At 35.3% G+C, this 26,182-nt stretch overlaps 1 protein-coding gene across 5 annotated transcripts in view; it reads left to right on the top strand.

Moving 5' to 3' along the window:
• Positions 1-26,182, top strand: part of COP1 (COP1 E3 ubiquitin ligase) — a 245,207-nt gene that overhangs the window by 120,328 nt on the left and 98,697 nt on the right. For all 5 annotated transcript variants that reach the window (XM_041753668.1, XM_041753662.1, XM_041753655.1 and 2 more), the window contains 3 exons: positions 14,376-14,519; positions 16,915-17,023; positions 17,428-17,509. In XM_041753668.1, the coding sequence (XP_041609602.1) occupies positions 14,376-14,519; positions 16,915-17,023; positions 17,428-17,509 (335 nt within the window). The remainder of the gene's footprint in view (positions 1-14,375; positions 14,520-16,914; positions 17,024-17,427; positions 17,510-26,182) is intronic.

Genomic DNA, 26,182 nt, shown 5'->3' with positions numbered 1-26,182 from the left:
GATATTCATATTCATATTTATTTCTCTTGGGTAAATACCTGGGATTGAAATTGCTGGGTTCTATGATTAGTTTGTGCTTGACACTTCAAGAAACTGCTAAACTGTTTTTAAAGTGATTAGGTTATTTTAACATTCCAGCAATGTAAGGGAGTTACAATTGTCCCAAATCCTGAATAACTGATATTGTTAGTCTTTACATTACTGGTTTGTAGTAATATTTTCTTTCTGTTTTACTTTGCATTTCCTCATAACTAATGGTTTTTTAAAAAAAAATCTTATTTATTTTTCACAAAGCTTTTATTTATTTATTCATGAGAGACACAGAGAAGCAGATACATAGGCAGAGGTTGAAGCAGGCTCCCTGCAGTGAGCCTGATGCAGCACTCGATCCCAGGACCCCAGGATCATGACATGAGCCAAAGGCAGATGCTCAACCACTGTGACACCCAGGCATCACAGTGTTTAATGTTGTTTAATGTGGATGTTGGCCATTTGTGTATTTTCTGTGAAGCATCTATTCAAATCTTTTGCCCATTATTAAAAAATCAGGTTTTACTATTACTGAATAATGAGAATTTTTATGTATTCTGGGTACAAGTTCTTTGTCAGATTTATGTATTGATAGTATTTTCTCCCAGTCTGTGGTTTGCCCTTTTTATTAATAGTGTCTTTCAAATGACATAAGTATTTAATTTTAATTCTAACTCATCAATTTTTTTAATGATTTAAGTAAGCTCTTTCATATAGAAATGTTTGCCTGCTCTAAATGGTGAAAATTTTTCTTCTCTGTTTTCTTCTATAGGTTTAATGGTTTTAGCTTATACATTTAAGTCTATAATCTATTTCAAGTTAACTTCTGTTTAGATTATGAAGTAAAGGCTGAGGCATTTACTTTTGTTTAAAATGAGCATATATGTATGAATCTTTTTTTAAATTGTAGTTGACATACAAGTTAGTTTCAGGTATATAACAGAATGATTCAACAAGTCTATACACTATGCCATGCTCATCACAAGTATAGGTACCATTCATCTCCACAGAGCACTATTGTAATACTATTGATTATATTCCCTATGCCGTGCCATTTTTCCTATTCCAGAACTGGAGGCCTGTGTCTCCCCGTCTTCCATTTTGCCCATCCCCCCACCTCCTCCCCTCTAGCAAGAATGCGTTTTTGAATCTGTTTTAGCTTTTTGTTTCTTTATTCATTTGTTTTATTTTCTAGATTTTACATAGAAGTTAAATCATATGGTATTTTTCTCTGTTAAATTTACTTAATATAACGTAATTCCGTATAGGACTATCCATGTTGATTCAAATGGCAAGATCTTACCCTTTTTTATGGTTGGGAAATACCCCATTTGTGGGGGAGGGGGCATGTACACATAGCATCATTTTAATCGTCAATTGATAGACAGTTAATTAAGTTGCTTCCATATCTTGGTTATTATAAATAATGTGTGTATCTTTTCAAATTAGTGTTTTTGTTTGCTTTGGGTAAATACCCAGTAGTAGAATTACTATGAATTTTCTTCTGAGTTCTCTTTTCTGTTGCAGTGATTTGCATTACTGTTATTAGGCCAGTACCACCCTCTCATTATTGTACTCTTTTTTTTTTTTTTTTTTTTTTTTAGATTTTATTTATTTATTCATGAGAGAGAGAGCAAGCGAGCAGCAGCAGAGAGATAGGCAGAGGGAGAAGCAGGCTCCCTATGGGGAGCCTGATGTAGGACTTGATCCCAGGACTCTGGGATCACACCCCGAGCTGAAGGCATCTGCTCAACCACTGAGCCACCCAGGTGTCCCTATTATTGTATATTTATATTAAGCCTTGAAATTAGGTAGTAGAAGTCCTCCAACCTTACTATTCTTTTTTAAAGTTGTGTTGGCAAATCTAAGTTCTTTGCATTTCCATTAAAAATTTTAGAATAAGAACTCTTTGTTTATTTTCTACTATGATGTTTTGAATGGATTTTTTAGTAAAAATCACATTTTCTCACATATTTTTCTTCACTGGTTTTGTCTACTTGTTCCTGTGGAAAATATGAGATAGATTTTTGATTTGTTAAATCTATCTGATATTTTGGGGACACACTTAGATATATTCATGATGAGATTTCTTTAAACAATTTTTTTTTTAATTTGTTTTTTATTTTTATTTTATGATAGTCACACAGAGAGAGAGAGAGAGAGAGGCTGAGACACAGGCAGAGGGAGAAGCAGGCTCCATGCACTGGGAGCCGGATGTGTGATTCGATCCCGGGTCTCCAGGATCGTGCCCTGGGCCAAAGGCAGGCGCCAAACTGCTGCGCCACCCAGGGATCCCATGATGAAATTTCTTTTAGACTATACATTTTCATTCCAGATTAGTCCTCTGCAGCATGGAATGGTTTCTTTATATCACAGTTCTGTTGTTTTCTGATGAAGCATGGCAGCAGTGACATTAATTAACATTGTAATCTTATTGGGTGTTTTGTAAATACTACTAGATGATACTGAACTGAAAACTTAGATGTATTTTCTTCTTTAATTTCAAAAGCATGGGGTGCTTGGGTGGTTTATTTGGTTGAGTGTCTGCCTCAGGCTCAGATCATGATCCTAGAGTCCTGGAACAGAGCCCTGCATTGGATTCCCTCTCTGTGGGGAGCCTGCTTCTCTCTCTCCCTCCGCTGCTCCCCCAGCTTGTGCTTTCTCTTTTTGTGAAATAAGTAAAATCTTAAAAAAAAAAAAACCCTAAAAGTAAAGAATTAGAACTTCTACTTGCATGTGGATTTCCTCACTTTTACTAAATAGAAAATCATTCTGGAGAGGACAAAAAAGTCATCCTAGTGTTGTGAATAAAATATATTTTGTTTTTCAACTCTTTTTTTTTTTTAAGATTTTATTTATTTATTCATGAGAGACACACAGAGAATGGCAGAGACATAGGGAGAGGGAGAAACAGGCTCCCAATGGGGAACCCAATGCAGGACTTGACCCCAAGACCCTGGATCAGGATCTGAGCCAAAGGTGGACGCTCAACCACTGAACTACCCAGGTGCCCCTGTTCTTCAACTCTTGTTTTTTTCTGTAGTAGATGTTTTTATTCAATCTCTTTATTAGTCTTTTACTTCAGAAGTTACTTTCAGTTTGTCAGAGTTCTCTAATAAAAACTATCATAGGATATAGTTATATTGTGCATAGAATAGCTGTTTTAGAACAAAGAGTACAAGTAAATTAATATAAGTAAGTTTAAGTTATAACTTGCTATATATTTAAGTGAGAAAAATGTGACAATCAGTATGCTGATACTAACGGTCTTCAAGGTGCATTTTTAATTTGACATTTACAAAAGTGTTCCAGAATATAGTTTGTCAGATAGTGTATTTGTTCTCGTTATTTAGTGATAGCCAGTGGAGTTGGAAAAATAAAATCTTTTTAAAGACAGGGGTCAGTAAACTAAGACCTGTGATGGGGCACCTGGATGGCTCAGTCGGTTAAGCATCCACCTCTGATCTCAGGTCAGGTCTTGATCTCAGGGTTGTTAGTTTAAGCTCTACATTGGACTCTGCACTTGGCGTGGAGCCTACCTAAAGGACCTGCCTGTCAGTTCTGAGCCATTGCTTAATTTTGTATAGCCTACAAGCTATGAATAGTTTTTTTGTTTTTGAAGTATAGAAAGTAAAACAATTTTGTGATGCATAAATTATATGAAATTCAGATTTCAATATCCATGAAGTTTATTGATACATTGACACTCCTGAAATAAAGTTAATAGATATTATAATTTTCCTATACACATAAGAAATTATAATGCCCTAACTCTAAAATAAAGGAGAAATAGAAGAAAAATAATTTAAAATAATATATACATCTTAATATGGACATTCTTAGATTGATTTCATTAGACAACATAATGAATAGTTAGATGCTTGAACCTACTTATGATGAATAATTTTTGAACATTTGGTGGATATTAGAAATATTAGACTAGTTTGTCTTTATTTTTTAATTTTTTAATTTTTAAAAAAAATTTTTATTTACGATAGTCACACACACACACACAGAGAGGCAGAGGGAGAAGCAGGCTCCATGCACCAGGAGCCCGATGTGGGATTCGATCCCAGGTCTCCAGGATCGCGCCCTGGGCCAAAGGCAGGCGCCAAACCACTGCGCCACCCAGGGATCCCTAATTTTTAAATTTTTTAATGATTTTATTTATTCACGAGAAACACGAAGAGGAGAGAGAGAGAGAAAGAGGCAGAGACACAGGCAGAGGGAGAAACAGACTCCATGTGGGGAGCCCGAGGTGGGTCCCGGGTCTCCAGGACCACGCCCTGGGCCGAAGGCGGCGCTAATCCGCTCAGCCACCCGTTTGTCTTTAATGTATAATGGAGTTCATTTCTTTTTATTATTATTTTATTTTTACAGATTTTATTTATTCGAGAGAGAGTGTATCTGAGCACAATCTGGAGGAGGAGCAGAGGGAGGAGAGGGAGAAGCAGACTCCCCATTGACCAGGGAGCCTGACTCAGGGCTTGATCTCAAGACTCTTCTGGCATCATGATGACCTGAGCCAAAGGCAGACACTTAACGACTGAGCCACCCAGGCATCCCATGGAATTCATTTCTTTTCTTTTTCTTTTTTTTAAAAAATTTTTAAAAATTTATTTATGATAGAGTGAGAGAGAGAGAGGCAGAGACACAGGCAGAGGGAGAAACAGGCTCCATGCACCGGGAGCCCGACGCAGGACTTGATCCCGGGTCTCCAGGATCGCGCCCTGGGCCAAAGGCAGGCGCCAAACCGCTGCGCCACCCAGGGATCCCCCATAGAATTCATTTCTGTACTTAGATAATTATTTGTAGGTTTTTCACTTTCAAAAGGATGAGAGGTATAAATATCTTTGAAAAGTATAAAATAAATTCTAAGACAATCCTTATAATTGATAGGACTGGAAGAGAGAGGGCAAAAATAACTTGTCCATTGCTCAGAGTAGAGACTTGATAGATTCTTTTTTTCTTTCTATAGTAGTTTATAAAGTCATAAAAGTGGACACTGGAGAGAAATACAATTCCCATTTATGAGAATAACACACAGAAAGCAGGAAGAAATCAGGTGGTCAAAAAATTTAATTAAAAATATTTAAAACAGTATGTATCACAAAATAAAATAACTATAAAAGCCACCATATGCAATTGATAGATGTAAATAGAATAAACTTCCCATCAAAAGGGAAATATCTTCACATTAGATCACAATATGAAGTTCCTAAGTCTTGGATTTGTGAATGTTGAAAATAAGGTTTAATTCAGGCTAGAAATCATTGGACCTCAGTCTGTATCTTTGTCTCCATCTCTCTGAAACACACAAACCTCCTAATGATCAGGACTCAGTCCATGATGAAGTTTAAGTAGTTATAATTATCTTTATAGATTGGAAAATCCCTCTGCTAACTCTGAGACAAAATAAATACATTAGTTGTATGAGATCTCTTTAAACAAGGTTAGCTATGTCCGTGGTAGATTATGTGAACCAAAAATAATATTGATTATAGCAGTCCTAAATAATAGAACTAGTAGCTTAGAACACATAGAGAAACATGTATAAAGAATATGACCTCTTTGAAAGTGTCCATTGAATATCAGAAAATGTACAGAATCTAAATCATATGTAACCTCTCAAAGTATAGAAGATTAAAAAAGCATCTGATCACAATACAGTAAGAGCAGACATTTATGACAAAATTAGAAAACAGGAAAAACCTGTTAAAACATGGATATTTTAAAGCTGTTTTGTCAACTCTAGGATCAAAGTGGAAATGAAGCCCCTTTGGTGAAAGTTATATATCAGAAGGTATAAGGCACAGCTAAAGGTGCTCAAAATAAAATTCTTTGTTTTAAATAGTTACATGATGAGAAAGGTATGAAAATAACTTAAGCACCCAACCTAGTAAGTTTGGAAAAGAATATAATAAACCTAAGTAAAATAGAAGAAAATTAATAAGGTATAAATGTGAAAAAGAATGAATTATTAAAAACAGAATTACTCAATTTGTGAGCCTTTTTTTTTTTTTTTAATTTGTGAGCTTCTTAAAACAAAAGATGCAAATTGTTAGTTCACCCATTCAAGTACAACTAGGAGAAACTTCAAGTTCATGGAATAAAAAATGAAATTGAAGAAATAATTATAGGTACCCTGGTAGAAAAAAATTAAAGTACTTTGCTTATATTTATTGCAAATAAACTTTGAATCTTGGATGAAAGAGATTATTTTCTAGAAGATGTAAGAGACCAACAACTCAGAATAATTAAAATGGGAAAAATAAAGTTGTAAAACAGAAAAAAAACCTAACTAGAAAGATGACCTAAAAGAATTTTAAAATACTAAAGAGACAAAATTTGAATAAAGACCTAACGTAAGCCTAGAGGGAAAGACTAAGCATCACAAGAATTCACTTTTCCTTAATTAAAGTATAAATTTGACATGATTGAAGGAGAATACCAGCATGATACATTTTGTTTTCAGAAATAAGATGGTGCTAAACTAAAGTTGCAAAATATGTAGGCAAATTCTGAAGAAAAAGATTAATGAAAGACCACTCATTCCTAAAAGATGTCATAGCATGTTATGATTATTCAGTAATTAAAACTTTGGTAGAAGTAAAGAATGGATAATATCTACAATCATTTCAAAATCTTATAAGAAGCTTATATTCTATAAACTGCATTTTTAATAAGTGAGAAAAAATTATTCAATAAATGGGGCAACTAGATAATGACCTGGAAAAATAGAAATTTATATCTTCTCTGTAATACTTTAAAATATATTCCAGGGCAGCCCTGGTGGCTCAGCGGTTTGGCCCCTGCCTTCAGCCCAGGGTGTCTTCTGGAGACCTGGGATCAAGTCCCACTTCGGGCTCCCTGCATGGAGCCTGCTTCTCCCTCTGCCTGTGCCTCTGCCTCTCTTTCTCTCATCTGTGTGTCTCATGAATGAATAAATAAAAATCTTAAAATAAAATATATTCCAGATGGAATGATTATCTGGAAAAAAATGGAAGTTGATAATTAGTAGAAGAAATTACAGGATAGACATTTTTAAAATCTTCTAGAAAATGTAAAGCAGGGCAGTCACACCCCCAGTTTAGCGCCACCTTCAGTCCAGGGCCTGATCCTGGAGACCGAGGATCTAGTCCCACGTCGGGCTCCTTGCACGCAGCCTGCTTCTCCCTCTGCCTGTGTCTGCCCCCCCCCCCCCCCCCGTGTTTGTGTCTCTCATGAATACATAAATAAAATCTTTAAGAAAAAAAAGTAAAGCAGAGGAAGATAATACAGGGAGGCAGCAGTTAGAGAGTGGAGAGGTACAGTTCGAAACAGATTAGACAAATAACTTTAGTGAGAAGCTATCATTTGAGTCAATACCTGAAGGAAGTGAGGGAATATGTCATACATGTTTAGGCGAAGAGCAATTGCAGGTTCGGGGACTATTAGATGCATTGGCCCTCTGAAGTAGGAATAGGTTTCTAATTTCCTAGGTTTGCCTTCAGGCCAGTGGAACTGAAGGAAGGGGGAGAAAGTGTGGGCATGGGATGGGGGGCGGGGGGCAAATCCCATACATTTTGTAATCACTTTGCCTTTTTAAAAGCCATTAAAAGATTTTGAACCAAAATAATGATGATTTGACTTATTTAAAAATGGACTATAAGGGTCAAATGTGAAAGCAGGGTATCAGAATGGAGCCTATTATAATATAGACATGAGATCATGGTAGCTTGGATGAGAATGGTGGCAGGGACTACTGAGAAATGCTTAGATTCTCTTACTTTTTTTTTTTTTTTTTAAGATTTTATTTATTTTTTCATGAGAGACACAGAGAGGCAAAGACATAGGCAGAGGGAGAAGCAGGCTCCATGCAGGGAGCCCGATGTGGGACTCGATCCCGGGACTCCAGGATCAGGCCCTGGGTTGAAGGCGGCGCTTAAGCCACTGATCCACCCGGGCTGCCCCAGATTCTCCTATATTTTGAAGGTTGAACAGAAAGAGTTGCTCTTAATTCATTAATAACTAACCCCATCTCCTTTAATTAATTATTAATTAATTGACAAAAGGGGTTGAGGTTAGTTTTTAAAATGAAGAAGATGCTTGGTGGGGAATACAGAAACCCAGTTTAGAACAGATTAGGTTACCTGTTAGATTAAAGTTGGAGCTGTCAAGTATATATGAACTAATAGTGTAGAGAGAGGTCTGGCATTGAGATAAACATTTGATCATCATCAGTGTACAGGTTTAAAGTCATGAGACTAAATGAGATTCCCGAAGAAGTGCACATAGATAAAAAGATGAAGCATGAGGATACTTGTACTTGAGAGTACTTGAATGTAGTGGTGGAGGCAGGAAAAGGAATGAACAGTCTATATACTGTGATGGAGCTGCTAATGGGGTATGAGAAGAATCCTATCTGTTGAGGAGGGAGCTGTCCTCTGAATCAGCTATTGCTGATACTAAAGTAAGATAAGAATTCAGAGTTGACTATATTAGATTTTGCAACTTTATGGTCACTGTTGACCTTAGAGCATTTCCAATGTTGAAGATGAAATCTTGGTTCCATTGGGTTAAAGAGAATGGGAGTAGAAGAATTTGAGTCAGTGAGTATTTACAACTTTTTTTTTTTTGCAAGTTCTATCAGAGAGGAAAGAAATAGGGTGGTAGCTAAAATGAAATAAGGATTTTAAGAGATAACTTTGTTATATATTTTTCTTGAAGAAAACATATTAAAAGGCTTACAGGAAAGATCTAGGAGAATGGAAAAATTAATGATAGAGGAGAGAGAAAGATAAATGAAGCAGTCCTGAATTAGGCCTCTAAAAAATGAGGTGTAGTTTACAAGTAGATGCATTGGTCAGGTAGAGGAGCTTTGATTCTTCCTCAGTGACAAGGGAAGTAGCAGACTATATCAGAATATACATTCTGGACAATGGATGGTGTGGTGGTGTGAGCTTTTTGAAATTTTCTTCTTCTTATATTTTTGCTAAACTGGAGTGCAGAATAATTTGCTGAGAGTGATATAATGAAGGAGATGTGGGAAATCTGAGAAGAATGAAGAAATTGTGTACCTTTACCCAAATAGAAGAGAATGTGTACAAGGGAAATTTGCCATGAAGATAGGCAGTGTTAGGCCTCCCTTGAATATAGTGATATTCAATTTAAAATTAAATTATTAAAATGTGTGTGATTGTTGACCTAGCGCTAGGTTTACTTAATGATACTTTTATATATGTGAAAGAAGAACACATGTAGAAGGATATTTTAGTGCATCATTTAACAGTGAAAGACTAGAAAGTAAATGTTCCTCAGTAGTAAACTGATTAATTTATGATACATCCATATGTTTGAATTCTGTACAACCAGTGGGAAAAAATGAGGTAGCCTTAATATGTACTAACATGAAATGATTGTCAGGATACCTTGGGGGACAAGATATAAATCAATATGTATGATTTCATCCCATGTATTAAATAAAAGAATATGCATACATAGATGCTTGTTTTTGCACAGGGTAATGATAGTTAGATATATAAGCTGAAATTATTGGTTGCCTCCAGGGAGGGCAGTTGGGTCCTTCATTGGCAAGATTGGGAGGAAGATGTGCTTTTTCTCTGTGTACTTTTTGAACCATTGCCTATATCCATATTTTTTTTAGAAAAAGTTTTAAGAAAAGATTCAGGCCAGGTTGTGGTGGATCTTCAGTATAGTTGTGAGTATGGATTTTACATCCTGGTAAATGAGCAGAATTATGTGAACAGAGCTGTGTTTTTGAAAATTTACCTTTTTATCAGCCCTTCGTGAATTAGAAAAGAGGAAAATCAGGAGTAACAGATTTGGTAAAGAAGCTGTTGCAATAGCCCTGGTCATTGTTAATGAATGCATGCCTAATTCATATTTCTGTGAATTTCTCAAATGTCATGTTCTGTTTTTTTTTTTTTTTAACATCCTGTTTTACATCAGGTCAGCATTTGGCAGATAACAGGCATGCTGGATATTCGATGTCTGAGCATATTCATGCATCATCCACTTTCTTCCAGTAGGCTTCAGTAATTACTGATTCTTGAATTTTTGTAGTGTCTTCCATCCCTATCATTTGGCATCTGCTTATAATGTATTATAATCTTTCCCAGTAATTATAAACACTGTGGGGTTACCTTACTCTTTTTATCTGCCTATGTTTAACTTGTTGCACAGAATGAATTATTATGACTATCTATCTATAATGTATGTATAATTATTCTGTTTTTATTATTGCTTATTTTGCCTTTGTATAGTCCTTTTGTTCTCATTAAAGTGGGAGTGGTTATTTTTAAGATTTATTTATTTATTTGAGGGGAAGAGGGAGATAAAACCCTCAAGTAGACTCCCCACTGAGCACAGAGCCTGACTTGGGGCTAGATCCCAAGATCCAGAGATCATGACCTGACCTGAAATCAAGAGTCAAATGCTTAACTGACTGAGACACCCAGGCTCCCCATAATGGGAGTTTTGCGTAGTGATTGAGAACATAGACTCTGGAGCCAGGTTGCTTGAATTTGAATTATTTAGTGAAGTTTGGGCAAATTATTTAACATCAATATAACTTAATTTCCTTTAAAAAAACTTAATTTCCTTATTTATACAGTAGAGATTTGAAGATTAAATATAGTTTTATGTGAGTACTTAATACAGAGATTTATACATAGTTTTGTATGTTATGGAAGGTTTAGCTATTATTGATTGATTTTGGAGAAAGTCAGTTGAATAACATCAATTCTTATTTACTTTACCTACGTTTGTATTCTTTAAAGATCTGCCTATTTCTTTTTATTAAAATGACCAATTTCTTTGTTTCCTGGAAATCATAGCAGCCTGTGTCTCTTGAGTCATCCTTTCTTGGTGATAAATTAGACCTCTAACAACTGTGTTTCCTTACATTTCCTTTAGATAAGCAGGATTCTAGTGTTAAGGGATATTAATCCACTTTGTTAATACTTGTTTTGTTATTGCAAAACCAGTGTGACAGTGGGAGCACGGATTCTGTTGGGATATTGCCATCTTTGCATTGTTTCATGCCACATTGTGCTAGAGGGATGAGTTAATCAGCTGTCCTGTGTGGTCTGTTGCCTTGATGCTTAATCACTTGACTGATGGCCCTTTACAAAAAGACAGTAGCCAGTTTCCTACAGCTGAATTAGCCTTTTATAACTGTTTAAATAAATCACTTTTTCAAAACAGTTGAAACATTACTAGCCTGAAAGAAAAATGCAGTTTATTTCTATGTTTAAAATAAGTCCCCACTAATATTATTTTTCAAAGCAAATCTGTATTTTGAAATTTTAAAAATTTCTGTGAACTGAGTTTATCATTGCAATAAGCTTTCATAAACTACTTCCTTTAAGAATTGCTAGTGATAGTAGATAGCAGAAAGGAATTTGGTATAACAAGTAAAACTTACTACAAATTTTTTGAATTTAATTGCACAAGCAGATATGTTTCAATTTGTTTATATTTTTTGTTTTGCTTTTGTTTCAGCTTAACTAGTCACTGTTAAATTATTATTTTTGTTTGTGTTAATCAGATTTTGTAATTAAAGCAACTGAAATATTGTGTTGTAAAATAAGAGGCCATGCCATTCCATTTTGGAGTAGCTCTGAAAGGCTGTCTGTACCTAAAAACTATACTGTTCATTTGAGTTATTCCATGATATATTTTTATTTTTATTTTTATTTTTATTTTTAAATTTATTATTATTATTATTTTGGTGATATGTTTTTAGAATCTAATTTTGTTTATGTTTATGATCAAATATGATTAAATGTGTCAAAAATTGGGAACGAATGATTCCGTGTTTGGAAATACTGAAATCCTGAGTCTTAGTGATGTGTGGACGTACTTAGATTTTTTTAAAAGACAACTCTTTGTCTCTCTTTTTACCAGAATTTACTGGAAATATTATTCTTTATACTTTCCGGTCAGTATTTTAATTAGAATTTTATTGTTTTAAAATTATACAAAACGTAAATATCCCAGATTATTAGAAAAGGATACCGTACAGATCCTTGATACTGCAATATTTAAGAGCAAAACAGAACATAAGACTATAATAACAAGTCAAAACAAAAAGTTAATTTTCAAAACAGATTTATTTAAAGCAAGAGAGCATGAGTTGGAGGGGCAGAGGGAGAAGGAGGAGAGAGAGAATCTCAGGCATACCCCCACTGAGCACAGAGCCCAAGGCAGGGCTTGATCTCAAGACCCTGAGGTCACAACCAAGAATCAGATGCTTTATTTAGCCAACTGTGTACCCAGACACCCCTAAAAAGTTAATTTTTAGTATAAGAGTTAAGAATGAGCTAGCTAATGCAGCTGAGTAATAACCTTTGTTGAAAAAAGAGAGCTGTCTTGAATAACAGGGTAGCAACAGAAGAAATAGTAAACTTATTGACTTACTTATTTATATCCTCAAATCAATTCTTTTGACAATTAGCATTTTTATTTATATGGTAATTTTCTCCCTGCATTGTCTTAAGCTGTTATTTTAATAAGCTAGTGTTTAAACTTTTTTCTTAAAATATGATAGTTTGAAAATGACCTATTAACTTTTACTTGCACAACACTATAATGCTGATTTATTAGCCATATATGTTTGCATGTGGAGTAAAAGTATCTAGATGGAAGTTTCAGCCATACCCAAACTTTCTCAGTTAAGGATAGGATTTCAGTTCTGAGAACTCTTCTTTGCCAGACACAGTAATATTTCTCCTTCTGTGGCATTACACTATGGGTGTAAATTGAATCAGGATAGATAAGTAGTTGCCATCAATATAATTGTGCTACATTAGAATCCATAGGGCAGATAACAGCTGAGCCAGCAGTTCAGTTATGGTTGTTGTAAAGATAAATTCATCGCTTTGCCATGTAGTCCTATTTTATTGGAGGGAATATTTGGTGATTTGTGCTATAGCCCATAACATTTAATGAAATTGTTATAACATTAAAAAAGGATTTAAAGCTATAAGAAAAGTGCACATCTCAATGTGTTTTTATACAAAATATTCATATTATGTACCTTTTATTAATCATCATCATTAGCTTGGTAAGCTTTTAACTAAATTATTAACTAATCATTAACTGTTCTGTAAAAGGATATCACAAGTAACCCAGAAAGAAAAGTACGCTATGTGTAGGTATTTATACACATTGAGTGAATGCTTGATATATGCAGAGTACTACCATATCATCCTAGCCACTTAAAGGCTTACTAACTTTAGGCAAATTGCTTCACCTCTAATTCTCAGTTTTCTTGTGTGTAAAATGTAGATAAAGGTGTAATACCTGTCTCATAGGGTTATTATGAGAATTAAATGAGTTAATACCAGTGGTTATGCTTAGTGGTCAGTGAATGTTAGCTGTTACTATTGTGTAATTAATTATAGATCAGTGAGAATTCTTATCTAGCCTTACAGCTAAGCTTCTAGAACAGATTCTTAACATCTTGAGAAATACGTGATGATTCATTTCACTCTTATTTCCATTAGGTTACTTACATTTCTTGCTGGTTATATAACAACTTTGTTGAGACTCCAAGTTAAGTTCTATAAAGGTGAATAAGGTGTGCTTTGCTTTGAAGTATCTTCTTTTGGAACTTGTGTAAAAAGTCAGTAAGAGAAGGATGAATTCCCCAAGTAACTCTAAAAAAGGGGAGATTTTTAGTTTTTCCCTTTTTTGTGGTGTAAGAAACTATTGGGGGTTACATAAGTTAGATCATCTTTGGGAGGTGAGAAATGAGTTTGGGAAAACATAGTGATAAGTTAATGATTCCATTTTTGTGTATATTTCATACCTTTGTCATCATCTTTTGATTGCTTCAGTAATTCAGTTTGTGTACTAATTTATTAAAATAACATTGCATACTGGGAAGTTCTTTCATCCTCACAAAATGGTAGAAGGGAAATAGATTTATGAAGAGATTATTTGGTAATTCTCTTCTAACATATTTTTTAATATACCAAACCTTTTCATCTTTCTTTGCTACTTTTATGATTCAACTTGTTAATCTTTATAGTTGGGTAGGTTTTAATATGGTTTACTAAAGATGAATTGAAAAACATGTGATGTTTCTAGGAACTGGGGTAGCTAGAAGAATTGTGTAACCCTGCACAGTTCTCTACCACTTGTAATGTGGTGTGTCTTGATCATGACTATCTGAAGATAAAGTCTAGTACAATTTGGGGGCATTTCAAGTCAGTCTCTTATTCTTATAGACATTTTGACTTTAGAAATAGAAAATAAAAACCCTGAAATGTTGTCATTGTAATGTCACAGGGATAGGGAAATAGTCTTACTGACTAAATACACATTTTCTTCCATAGTATTGAATTTGACCGAGATTGTGACTATTTTGCAATTGCTGGGGTTACAAAGAAGATTAAAGTCTATGAATATGGCACAGTCATTCAGGATGCGGTGGATATTCATTACCCTGAAAATGAAATGACCTGCAATTCCAAAATCAGGTACTTAGATTATTTTTTTAGACATAATGTGGTGTGTATAAAATATTTAATATCTATAGTTAGTATGAGTTTGTTATTTTACCTTTCTGTGAGATTCCTTACTCATTCATAGTAAACAGTAATTGTATACAGAGAATACTTCAGAATCTATCTTACAGATTATGGTTGCTTTTTCCCTGTGGGGGTTAGTAGTCATTGTTTTTCTCTTTGACAAATGAAAGTCCTCTTTGCTTCACTTAAATAAAATTCTGTGTTGTAAATGATCATCCAGGGGGTGTCGAATAAGGGAATACTTTAGCCTATGAATACTGTCTGAAAGTCAGGAATTTTTCCCCTAGCATGTCATATCTTCAAATATTATAATTGTTCATAGTTTTAAGAATTGTTTTAAGAAAAAAAAGAATTGTTTTTATAAGAACATTTGGCCTAATATTTAACTTTCATAAAGTTAGGGTTAGAGCTCATAATGAATGCTTTTCAAATCTAGAGTACTGTTAAAAGTGCAGGAACTAGAAATTACTTTAGATCTTCCAATTCCAAAATCTCAGGGGAATTTTAGAATCTACATTTTTAAAAACAAGTTTCCTAAGCTATTCTCATAGGCACTCGCTTAAATTGGAATGATATATGGAAATCATTTAATAATTTATTTATATCTGTGAACATTTTCCAACTGTCCTTATATCTTTTTTTAACTGAATGAATAACATACATATATGTGTCTAGTCATTTTATTTTTTTTTAATTTTTTTTTTAAATTTATTTATGATAGTCACACAGAGAGAGAGAGAGAAAGAGAGAGAGAGAGAGGCAGAGACATAGGCAGAGGGAGAAGCAGGCTCCATGCTCTGGGAGCCCGACGTGGGATTCGATCCCAGGTCTCCAGGATCGCGCCCTGGGCCAAAGGCAGGCGCTAAACCGCTGCGCCACTCAGGGATCCCTAGTCATTTTAATAATGTTAATAATTTAGCAAGTATTACAGTATTTATATAATGTATTTGTTATAGCTTTCCTTTTTGTTTCCTAATTAATTCATAACAATGGTAGGCTGATAATTTGTGAGGCTGCTCATTCATCAGTGGTGCTCACAACTGAGAATCTGTTATAGTTAGTTTATCCTAAGTGGAAAGGAAACAGCATGAGTAAGACATAACTTTATTGAATTTCTATGTGACAGACATTATCTTTATCTTAAGTAGACCTATTAGATAATGTTATTGCCCCCATCTTATACACGAGGAAGCTGAAGCACAGAAAGGTTAATTAACTTGATTGAAATCACACAGCTAGTCTCTGGAAGAGCCAAATCAAACAGTTTGATTGCAGAGTCTCTGCTTTTAACCATTATGAAACAGAGGGCATAGTAGCAATCCTTATTTTATAGGATTATACTTTTTTTAAGGAGAATGAGCAGGGAAGGACAGAGGGAGAGAGAATCTCAAGCAGGTTCCACATCCAGCACAGAGCCCGACGTGAGGCTTAATTTCATACCCTGAGATTATGACCTGAAATCAAAAGTCATCTAGGTTAGTTGCTTTCTAAGTGGCTTCTTCCTTAATATACCTAAGCTTTACTATATACATGATTCACATATGTGTCTCACCAAAAGCATACATTTTTAGGTGTTGTATTCTCAGTTTTGGAGCACTTAATAGCTGAAACCATAAATGGTAAAAGCTTAATTCTAACTCTTAAGATCAATCACATAAGGTTATAGTAGATGAGATTTTTTTAATGTAAACACAGAAACCCAATTCAGATTTGCTTGCTTGCTTATTTATTTATTTATTTATTTATTTATTTAGAAAAAGATTTTATTTATTCCTGAGAGATATACAGACTGAGGCAGAGACGTAGAGGGAGAAGCAAGCGCCCTGCAGGGAACCCAATGCGGGACTCAGTCCCAGGACCCCAGGATCATACCCTGAGGTGAAGGGAGATGCTCAACCACTGAGCCACCCAGGTGCTCCCAGTTCAGATTAGTTTATTAGCTTATATGTTTTGGCACAACTTGATCCAGGGGCTTACACAATTTGAATATGTCTCTGTCATTGTGCTATGGCATGCTTTGTGTCCCATTAGCCTCTGTTTACACTCATAGACATGCTTTCATTTCTGACATTTGGCCAGTGGTGGCTTTAGGCTTATGTGCATCTTTTGGTTAGTGATCAGAGTGAGTAGTGGTGTAAGGGTCATTATTAGGTAGTTCAGTAGAAAAACTTAGGAGTTAATTGATATATTTCTTCCCAGCTGTGTTGTGGGCAGATTAATGATTATTAAGCCATGTTGACCATTTCTTAAGGGTTCTAATCTTTCTGCACACATCAAAATTCTTTGTATTCATTGTTACTTATTTCTACATAAAGTAAAGCTTAACTCTCTTTCTTTTTTTCAGCTGTATCAGTTGGAGTAGTTACCATAAGAATCTGTTAGCCAGCAGTGATTATGAAGGCACTGTCATCCTATGGGATGGATTCACAGGACAGAGGTCAAAGGTCTATCAGGTAAACAGGATATTATTTTTTTTTAAGGTTCACATTTTTACTTAATTGTAATTACAAACGTGGCCACTATTTAGCAATTTTATACCTATGTATAGCAAATAACGCTTTTAATTACAAATTTAAAGTCACTAGCATTTTTTATACCTATGTAATAGCAGATAATGTTTTTCTAAAACATTTCTTCAGACTTGTTTTGCATTTGAAGAATGTGTCAAATGCATTTCCAAAAGCAATAAAATATGTATATATAAAAAGTTTGGAAATTACTTTGCATCTCATTTGTTTTTGTAGCCTGTTCTTTCTCTCTCCCACCAGAGCAATAAATTGGTATCAAGCTTTTTGCTTAATTTATTATAAGATCTATGTCTGTCTGATACTACATTTTGTCTTCCTTCTATGTCTAGGAACATGAGAAAAGGTGTTGGAGTGTTGACTTTAACTTGATGGATCCTAAACTCTTGGCATCTGGTTCTGATGATGCAAAAGGTACTATTTGAATCTCTTCTACTTTCTCTAATTCCTTACTCCCAACTTAATTCCTTTTAGTGGCAGTGGTGCAGGTATTTATTAAAAATCATAGCAATCCTTTGTGATTGTCATTCTAAAAATAATCTAAGCACCGCAATCTATATCTCTTTTGGAGTGAAAGAAAAATGTATATACTACCTCTTCATTATAATAATTTTCTCTGGATTCATGTCATATGGTGATATTTTTATAACCAATTCCTTTATATATACCATCAAGTAAACTTTTTTTTCTGAAATATTTAGACAGATACCTCTTTTTCTAAAAAAATTTTTATTTTTTATTCATGAGAGACACAGTGAGACAGCAGAGACATAGGCAGAGGGAGAAGCAGGTTCCCCGCAGGGAGTCCAGTGCAGGACTAGATCCCATGACCCCAGGACCCCAGGATCATGACCTGAGCCAAAGGCAGATGCTCAACCACTGAGCCACCCAGGTGTCCCCAATACATCTCTTTGTATCCATCATTACTATTCATTTTTTTTTCAGTTATCCTTAATGGTTTTTTGGCCTGGTTATGCTCCCCATTAGATTTATAAAGCCCTGTTAACAGATTTCTTTTACCTTATAGTTAATGGCTTTAATTTTTTGCCATTCTTTTTTTTTTTTTTTTTTAAAGATTTTATTTATTCATTCACGAGAGACACAGAGAGACAGAGAAGCAGAGATAGAGGCAGAGGGAGAAGCAGGCTCTATGCAGGGAGTCCAATGTGGGACTTGATCCCTGGACTTCAGGATCACGCCCTGAAGCCGAAGGCAGACACTAAACCACTGAGCCACCCAGGCGTCCCTGCCATTCTTCTCTACATGTAACCTCCAGACTAGTGGTTAGATAGGCAGAGATAGCTCTAGTGTTGAAAAGTTTATTTTGTAATGGTAGTGCATGCCCTAGTCTGTAAAAGAGAAATGAACATGGCAGGACTTTACGCCAAACAAGAAATAGCAAGTTGTTTACCCATACTATGTATAGATTGGAATACGTTTCTTCTTGGTTGTTTTAGGAAATTAACCTTGAATTTATAAATTATTTAGAATATCATGATAGTTGATATTTGTATGTTTGAATACAAAGTTTTACTAAATAATGTTAAATGTTCTTTTTTATAATATACGTGGGATAGCTTTTATTGAGTTGAATACTCATATTTTTGTACTGAAGATTAATATTTATTCAAGAGTGGTGACTGGTCAGAGTCTTCCTCTGAAAAATAGAAGCCATTTGAAACAATTTAGGTAGGAAGGGATTTTTAAAGTTATTTATTCATGTTAAATTGTATTAGAATACGCATAGCATAAAATTAACCATTCATTTAACCATTTTGAATGTACAGTTCAGTGACATTGTTGTGCAGTCTTCACCACCATCAGTCCATAGAACTTTTTTCATATTGCCAAACTGAAGCTGTACCCATTGAACATAACTCCCCATTTGCTAACCCTTTGCAGTCACCTTTCTACTTTCTGCCTCTATGAAATTTACAACTCATATCTACCTCATATGAATGGAATCGTGTAGTATTTGTCTGTTTGTGTCTGGCTTATTTCACTTAGCATAAAGTCACAAGGTTCATCCATGTTGTAGCATGTGTCAGAATTTCTTTTACAAGGCTGAATTATAATCTATTTTATGAGTGTATCACATTTTGTTTTTTTTTTTTGTTTTTTTTTTTAAATTTTTTTAAATTTATTTATGATAGTCAAAGAGAGAGAGAGGCAGAGACACAGGCAGAGGGAGAAGCAGGCTCCATGCACCGGGAGCCCGATGTGGGATTCGATCCCGGGTCTCCAGGATCGCGCCCTGGGCCAAAGGCAGGCGCCAAACCGCTGCGCCACCCAGGGATCCCAGTGTATCACATTTTGTTTATCCATTCATTCATCAAAGGACAGACCTTTGGGTTATGTTTTGAGCTCTTGTGAATAATACTGCTCTGAACATGAGTGATAAGATACATTTTTATGTCCTGGTTTTAGTTCTTCTGGGAATAGACTCAGAAATGGAATTGCTGGATCATATGTTACATATGTTACATGTTTAAATTTTTGAGGAACCATCATTCTCTTTTCCATAGTGACTGTACATTTTACATTTCCACCAGTGCCTAACTATTTCAGTTTCTCTGTATCTTCACCAACACATCTTCCTTCGTTCCTCCTTCCTTCCTTCCTTTCTTAATACTAATGACTTTAATGATATGATGTGATATTTTATTGTGGTTTCTCTTTGAATTTTCCTTTTTTTTTTTTCTTTGAATTTTCCTAATGATAGTGATGTTGAGTGTCTTTTCATGTGCTTATTGGTTATTTATCTTCTTTGGAGAAATGTTTATTTAAGTCCTATGCCCATTTTTTAAAGGTTTTTTTTGTTTGTTTGCTGCTGTTATTGAATTGTAGGATTTTCTGGATAGTCTCTGGATATTAATCCCTTATCAGATATGTGATTTATTGATAGTGTGCTTTGATGCACAAAGTATTTTCATATTGATGAGGTCCAAATTGTCTAACTTTATTTTGTTGCCTGTGTCTTTGGTGTCCTGTACAAATTCAATGTTATGAAGACTTTACTCCTTGTTTTCTTCCAAGAGTTAGTTACATAGTTTGATTTTTTAAAAAGGATTTATGTACTTAATTTAGAGAGATACTGTGCAAGTAGTGGGAAGAGCAGAGGGAGAGGGCACAAGCAGACTCTCCGCTGAGAACAGAGTCTGATGCAGGGCTAGATCCCGGACCCTGAGATCATGACCCAAGCTGAAATCGAGAATTGGATGCTTAACTGACTGAGCCCCTCAAGGCCCCCGAGAGTTTTATAGTTTGAGCTCTCACATGTCTTTGATCTGTTTTAACTTTTGTATATAGTATAAAGTAAGATTCTGACTTTGACTTCATTCTTTTACATGTGGATATCCATTTTTCTTGGTACCACTTTTTAAAAACATTGTCCTTTCCTCATTGAAAGGTCTTGAGCCCTTTTCAAAAACGATTTGATTGTATCTTCGAGGGTTTATTTCTAGTCTTTTCTCTTGGTTGATCTGTGTCTTTACGCCACTATTGCATTGTTTTGTAGCTTTGTTTTGAAATCAGGAAATTTGAGTCCTCCATATTTTTTCTTCTTTTTCAAGATTGTTTTGGCTATTTAGGGTCTACTAAGAACCCATATGAATTTTAGGGTGGATTTTATTTTATCACTTTTCTTCTGCTTACTTTGTGTTTGATTTGCTCTTCTTCTTCTAATTTCCTAAATTAAAAGCTTGGATTATTGATTGTAGATCTTTGCTCTTTGGTAATATAATATATGCATTTAATGTTATAAATGTTCCTTTAAGTGTTGCACTCCATAAGTTTTGTTACATTTTATTTTACTTTTTACTTTGAAATAAAAGTATTAAAAATTGTTTTGAGATTTCTTACTTGACTTATGTATTGCTTAGAAGTGTGTTATTTAATCCCTAGGCATTTTGGAATTTTCTCTCTTTCTGATATTGAGTTCTAGTGTAATTCCATTGTGGCCTAAGAGATACATTTTAAAAAATCTGCTACTTACAATTTGTTAAGGTGTATCTATAGCCCAGAATGTCCTCTGTCTTAGTGTATATCTTCATGAGTTTGAGAAGAATGTATATTCTAGTTAGATAAAGTAGTCTGTATATCATTTATATTCATTTGATTGATGGTGTTTTGAGTACACCTATGTCCTTACTAGTTTCTGCCTCCTTCTGGTTCCATCTGTTTTTGATGGAGGGGTATATATTTTTTATATTTTACATTGACCTATGTTTTTCTTCCTTTTCTATAGCCCATTGTCTTCATTTGTATCTTTACAGTAATTCTTGATGTCTAGTAGTATGAGTCTTCTATGTTCTTGAAAATAATTTTAGCTTTTACCCTTCCATGTACATTCTAGAATCAAGTTGCCAGTTCCTATGGAGAATCCTGCTGAGATTTTGATTAAGATAATATTGCATCTGTAGATCATTTTGGGGAAAAATTGATGCCTTAATATATTGAGATTTCTATTTCATGAACATGTTGTTTTTTTTTTTTAAGATTTTATTTATTTATTTGACAGAGAAAGAGAACACAAGCAGGAGTTGCTGTAGAGGGAGAGGGAGAGGGAGAGGGAGAGGGAGAAGCAGGCTTCTCACTGAGCTGGGAGCTTGATGCAGGTTGTGATTCCAGGACCTTGGAATCATGACCTAAGCAAAAGTCAGATGCTTAAATGAGCCACCCAGGTGCCCCTTCATGAACATGGTTTATCTCTACCAAATTCAGGACTAAAAAAATTTTTTTTCGTATTTTATAGTTTTCAGCATACAGATCCTGCATATTATTTATTTATTTATTTATATTTTTTTATTTATTTAAAGATTTTTATTTAATCATGAGAGACACAGAGAGAGAAAGAGAGAGGCATAGGTAGAGGCAGAGGCAGAGGGAGAAGCAGGCTCCATGTAGGGAGCCCGATGTGGGACTTGATCCTGGGCCTCCGGATCATGCCGTGGGCTGAAGGCAGCTCTAAACCACTGAACTACCTGGGCTGCCCCAGATCCTGCATATTATTAAAACTAAATAGTTTATGGTGCTGAAAATAATGTTTAGGGTCACCCAGGTGGCTCAGTTGGTAAGGTGTCTGCCTTTAGCTCAGTTCATGATCCTGGGGTCCTGGGTCCTGGGATTGAGCCCCACATCAGGGTCCCTGCTCAGTGGGGAATCTGCTTCTTCCTCTACTACTCCTTCTGCTAATGTTCTCTCTCTGAAGTAAATAAAGTCTAAAAAAAACAAAAGAAAGAAAATTATGTTTAAAATACATTGGTTTTCATTCATTTTTTTACTAGTTTATGGAAAAACTATTGTTTAAAGATTTTCTTATTTGAGAGAGAGTGGGAGGAGGGGCAGAGGGGGATGGAGAGAGAGAATTCCAAGCTGACTCTCTACAGAGCATGAAGCCCAGCACAGTGCTGTATCTCACAAGCCTGAGATGGTGAATTGAGCTAAAGTCAAGAGTTGGATGCCTAACCAACTGAGCCACCCAGGAACCCCTAAAATATTTGATTTTTAAATATAAATTGTTTCAACAAACTCTTTACTTTTAGTAGATTATGTTTGGAGTTTACTTGGGTCAATCATGTCAGCAAACAGAGCTGTAGAAGCCACTTTTAGGCTTGAGTAGTGGAACCTGAGTAAGGTAAAAGGGCCCACAGTGACCACCAGGCTGATGCAGAGAGACTCATTAGGTGACCCACCTCAAAATAGCCAGAGACCTTAGCTGACCAGTGGGCCACTTACAACCAGGGACAATCACCAAAGAGGAAAATTCCATGTGTTGCCGTACGTCCTCACTTAACCCTTATTATAGACCCCACTACTGCCTTATGGCAGATAGTCTCTCTTTTGCTGTCTTGCCCACTGCTTCCTTGCAGTTTACTTAATAAATTTTTATCTCTCTTGTTTTGCTTTGGGTGAATTCTTTCTTACTGTACTGCTGTCCTCCACCCAATCAGGTTGCCCCACAATTGCATGGAAACAAAAAAGTAATTTGATTTGTTTTATGGCCCACAATATGGTCTGCCTTGGTAAATATTCCCAGTGTGTTGTAAAGAATCTGTATTCTTCAGTGGAGTGTCAATTAGATCAAGCTTATTGATGGTATATTTTTGGTTTTCTATATCTTTGCTGTTTTTGTTTGTCTTGTCTCTTTGTTCTATTGATTATGAAACAGAAGTGTTGAAATCTGATTTTATTTCTCCTTTCAGTCGTGGGGGGGATGTTTTGCCTCCTTCTGTGTTTGTGTTTTGGTTTTTTGAAGTTATATTGTTAGGGTCTCAATCATTTAGAATTGTTGTAATTTCTTTTTTTTCTTTTTTTTAATTGTTGTAATTTCTGTCGTTCTTTTAGTTCACTGGCTCCTTTATCTATTTCCATTTTGATATTGATTCAGTCCAGTGAATATTTTATGCAATTTACTGTATTTTTGCTAAAAATTTCATTTCTTATTTTATAGTTCATATATTTCTACTGAGTATTTTTATCTCTTCATTCATTTTACTTTATTTTATTTTTTAAATTTATTTATGATAGTCACACAGAGAGAGAGAGAGAGAGAGAGAGGCAGAGAGAGAGAGAGAGAGGCAGAGAGGCAGAGACACAGACAGAGGGAGAAGCAGGCTCCATGCACCAGGAGCCTGACGTGGGATTCGATCCCGGGTCTCCAGGATCGCGCCCTGGGCCAAAGGCAGGCGCCAAACTGCTGTACCACCCAGCGATCCCATGGAGTACAGTTATAATAGTTGCTTTAAAATCTGTTTCATCATTCCGACATCAGATTTTAGGATTGGTTTTTGTTGATAGTATCTTCATTTGAAAATTCTCTTGGATTTCTGTATGTTCTGTAATTGGTGAGTTGTAACTTAGGCATTTTGAATATTTTGTAAGACTCTGGGTCCTGTTCAAATTTTCTGGAGAATGTTTTTTTTACATTCTTTTGTACGCAGGTTATCAGCAGGTTAGATGGTGACTCTATGTCCTGTCTTGCTTTCTGTAGTAGTGGGAATGATAGTTCCATTGCCAGTGTGGTTTTCAAAGCCTTTGCTGTGCTGCATTGTTTGTCTCATACATATGCCAGTCAGGAGTTCATCTGGAAATTGAGTCGTCTTTTCAATTGTAATTTAATGCACAAAGCCTTTGTGTTGCTCCTGTGTGTCCATTTTACACATACAGAGCTTATATATGACTACAAGAGTAAGGCCTGTTCATACACAGAGTATGGGATTGCCTTCTTTTCCAGGTTTCTCCCATATTCTTTGTCTTCCGCTCCCTCTTTTTTAAATAAAGATTTTATTTATTTATTCACCAGAGACACAGCGAGATAGGTGAGGGAGAAGCCGCCTCCTGTGGAGAGCCTGATTTGGAATTTAATCCCAGGACCCCAGGATCATGACCTGAGCCACCCAGGCATCTTTGTCTCCCATTTTTTTTACTGATGCTTTGTCAAGAAAGTTGGGGTTTTCTACAGATGAGTTACTCCGTTTTATGACCACGGATGGATTTTCTGTGGGAATATTTGCTTACCTTACTGCTGCAGCTCTGTGATGGAAGCCCACCCGGAGGGAGAGTTGAGAGAGAAGAATAAAACAAATGAAAAACATGACCCTCAGCCCTCTGGCTTCAGTAATGCCTTTTACCAGTTTTAGGGTCAGAAACACAGGGATTTTCCTCAGTTTTACTATTTGAGGTGCTGATTTTGGCTTGCCATAGGAGAAAAGAAATGGTCCTTTCACCTCTGTACTGATTAATTCTTTTAAGTTTTGAATGTCCTTTCCATAATGCCTATTTTTCCTTACTTTTCAGATTCCTCAGACATTTACTTTTTGTTTTTAATATTGTCTTCTAAGTAAACCCATAGTAAGAGAGATTCCTTATAGTGTTCTTTTACTCTGTCTTGATTGGTACTAAAAGTCCCAAATGCTTTTAAGCTCATCTTAAAATATTTAGTATAATATAAATGTATTTCACTTGATCTTAGCCAAAAGGCCCAGAAGTGATAATATAAATGTATTTATCACTCTTTGGTGATTTTTACTTATGAAGTATTGCTTATAGTATACTGCTTTTGTGATAATTTATAGTAAGAGGTTATTTTAAATTACTTTTAAAAATTTAAATTCAATTAATTAACATGTAGTGTAGTATTAGTTTCACAGGTAGAGGTCAGTGATTGAACAGTCTTATATAATAGCCAGTGCTCATTGCATACCGTGCCCTCCTTAATGTCCATCACCCAGTTCCCCCATACCCTCACGCCTGTCCCATTCAGCAACCCTCAATTTGTTTCCTGTGATTAAGAGTCTCTTATAGTTTGTCTCCCTCTCTGATTTCATCTTTTCCTCTTTCCTCTCTTTCCCTATGATCCTGTTTTGTTTCTTAAATTCCACATATGAGTGAAATCATGTAATCTTCTTTCTCTGATTGACTTACTTTGCTTAGCATAATAGCCTCTAGTTCCATCCTTGTCATTGCAAACGTTTTCATTATTTTTGATGGCCGAGTAATATTCCAGTGTGTGTGTGTGTGTGTGTGTGTGTGTGTGTGTGAGAGAGAGAGAGAGAGAGAGAGAGAGAGAGAGAGAGAGAGATATCCTAGGGTCCTGGGATCAAGTCCTGAATCAGTCTCCCTCTTCTATGTCTCTGCCTCTCTATGTCTCTCATGAATAAATAAATAAAATCTTTTTAAAAAATTGCTTTTAATGTATTTTACACATATATTTAGCATTTTATGTCTTATATTTTAACATTTTACATATTTTGTATTTATTAAATTTTTAATATTAATGGATATTTTTTCAGTGCATAATGCTGAGTCATAAATGACAGTTTTTGTATTCTCCTGTCATTTATTTATTTAATGCTGTGTATTTTATTTATTTTTATTTTTATTTTTTAAAAATTTTTATTTATTTATGATAGTCACACAGAGAGAGGGAGAAAGAGAGAGAGAGAGAGAGAGAGGCAGAGACATAGGCAGAGGGAGAAGCAGGCTCCATGCACCTGGAGCCCGACGTGGGATTCGATCCCGGGTCTCCAGGATCGTGCCCTGGGCCAAAGGCAGGCGCTAAACCACTGCACCACCCAGGGATCCCTA

The sequence above is a fragment of the Vulpes lagopus genome, chromosome 1 (genome assembly GCF_018345385.1).
Source record: "Vulpes lagopus strain Blue_001 chromosome 1, ASM1834538v1, whole genome shotgun sequence".
Lineage (NCBI taxonomy): Eukaryota > Metazoa > Chordata > Mammalia > Carnivora > Canidae > Vulpes > Vulpes lagopus.
The sequence above is the reverse complement of the archived record's forward strand: the minus strand, read 5'-3'. Positions and strand labels throughout refer to the sequence as shown.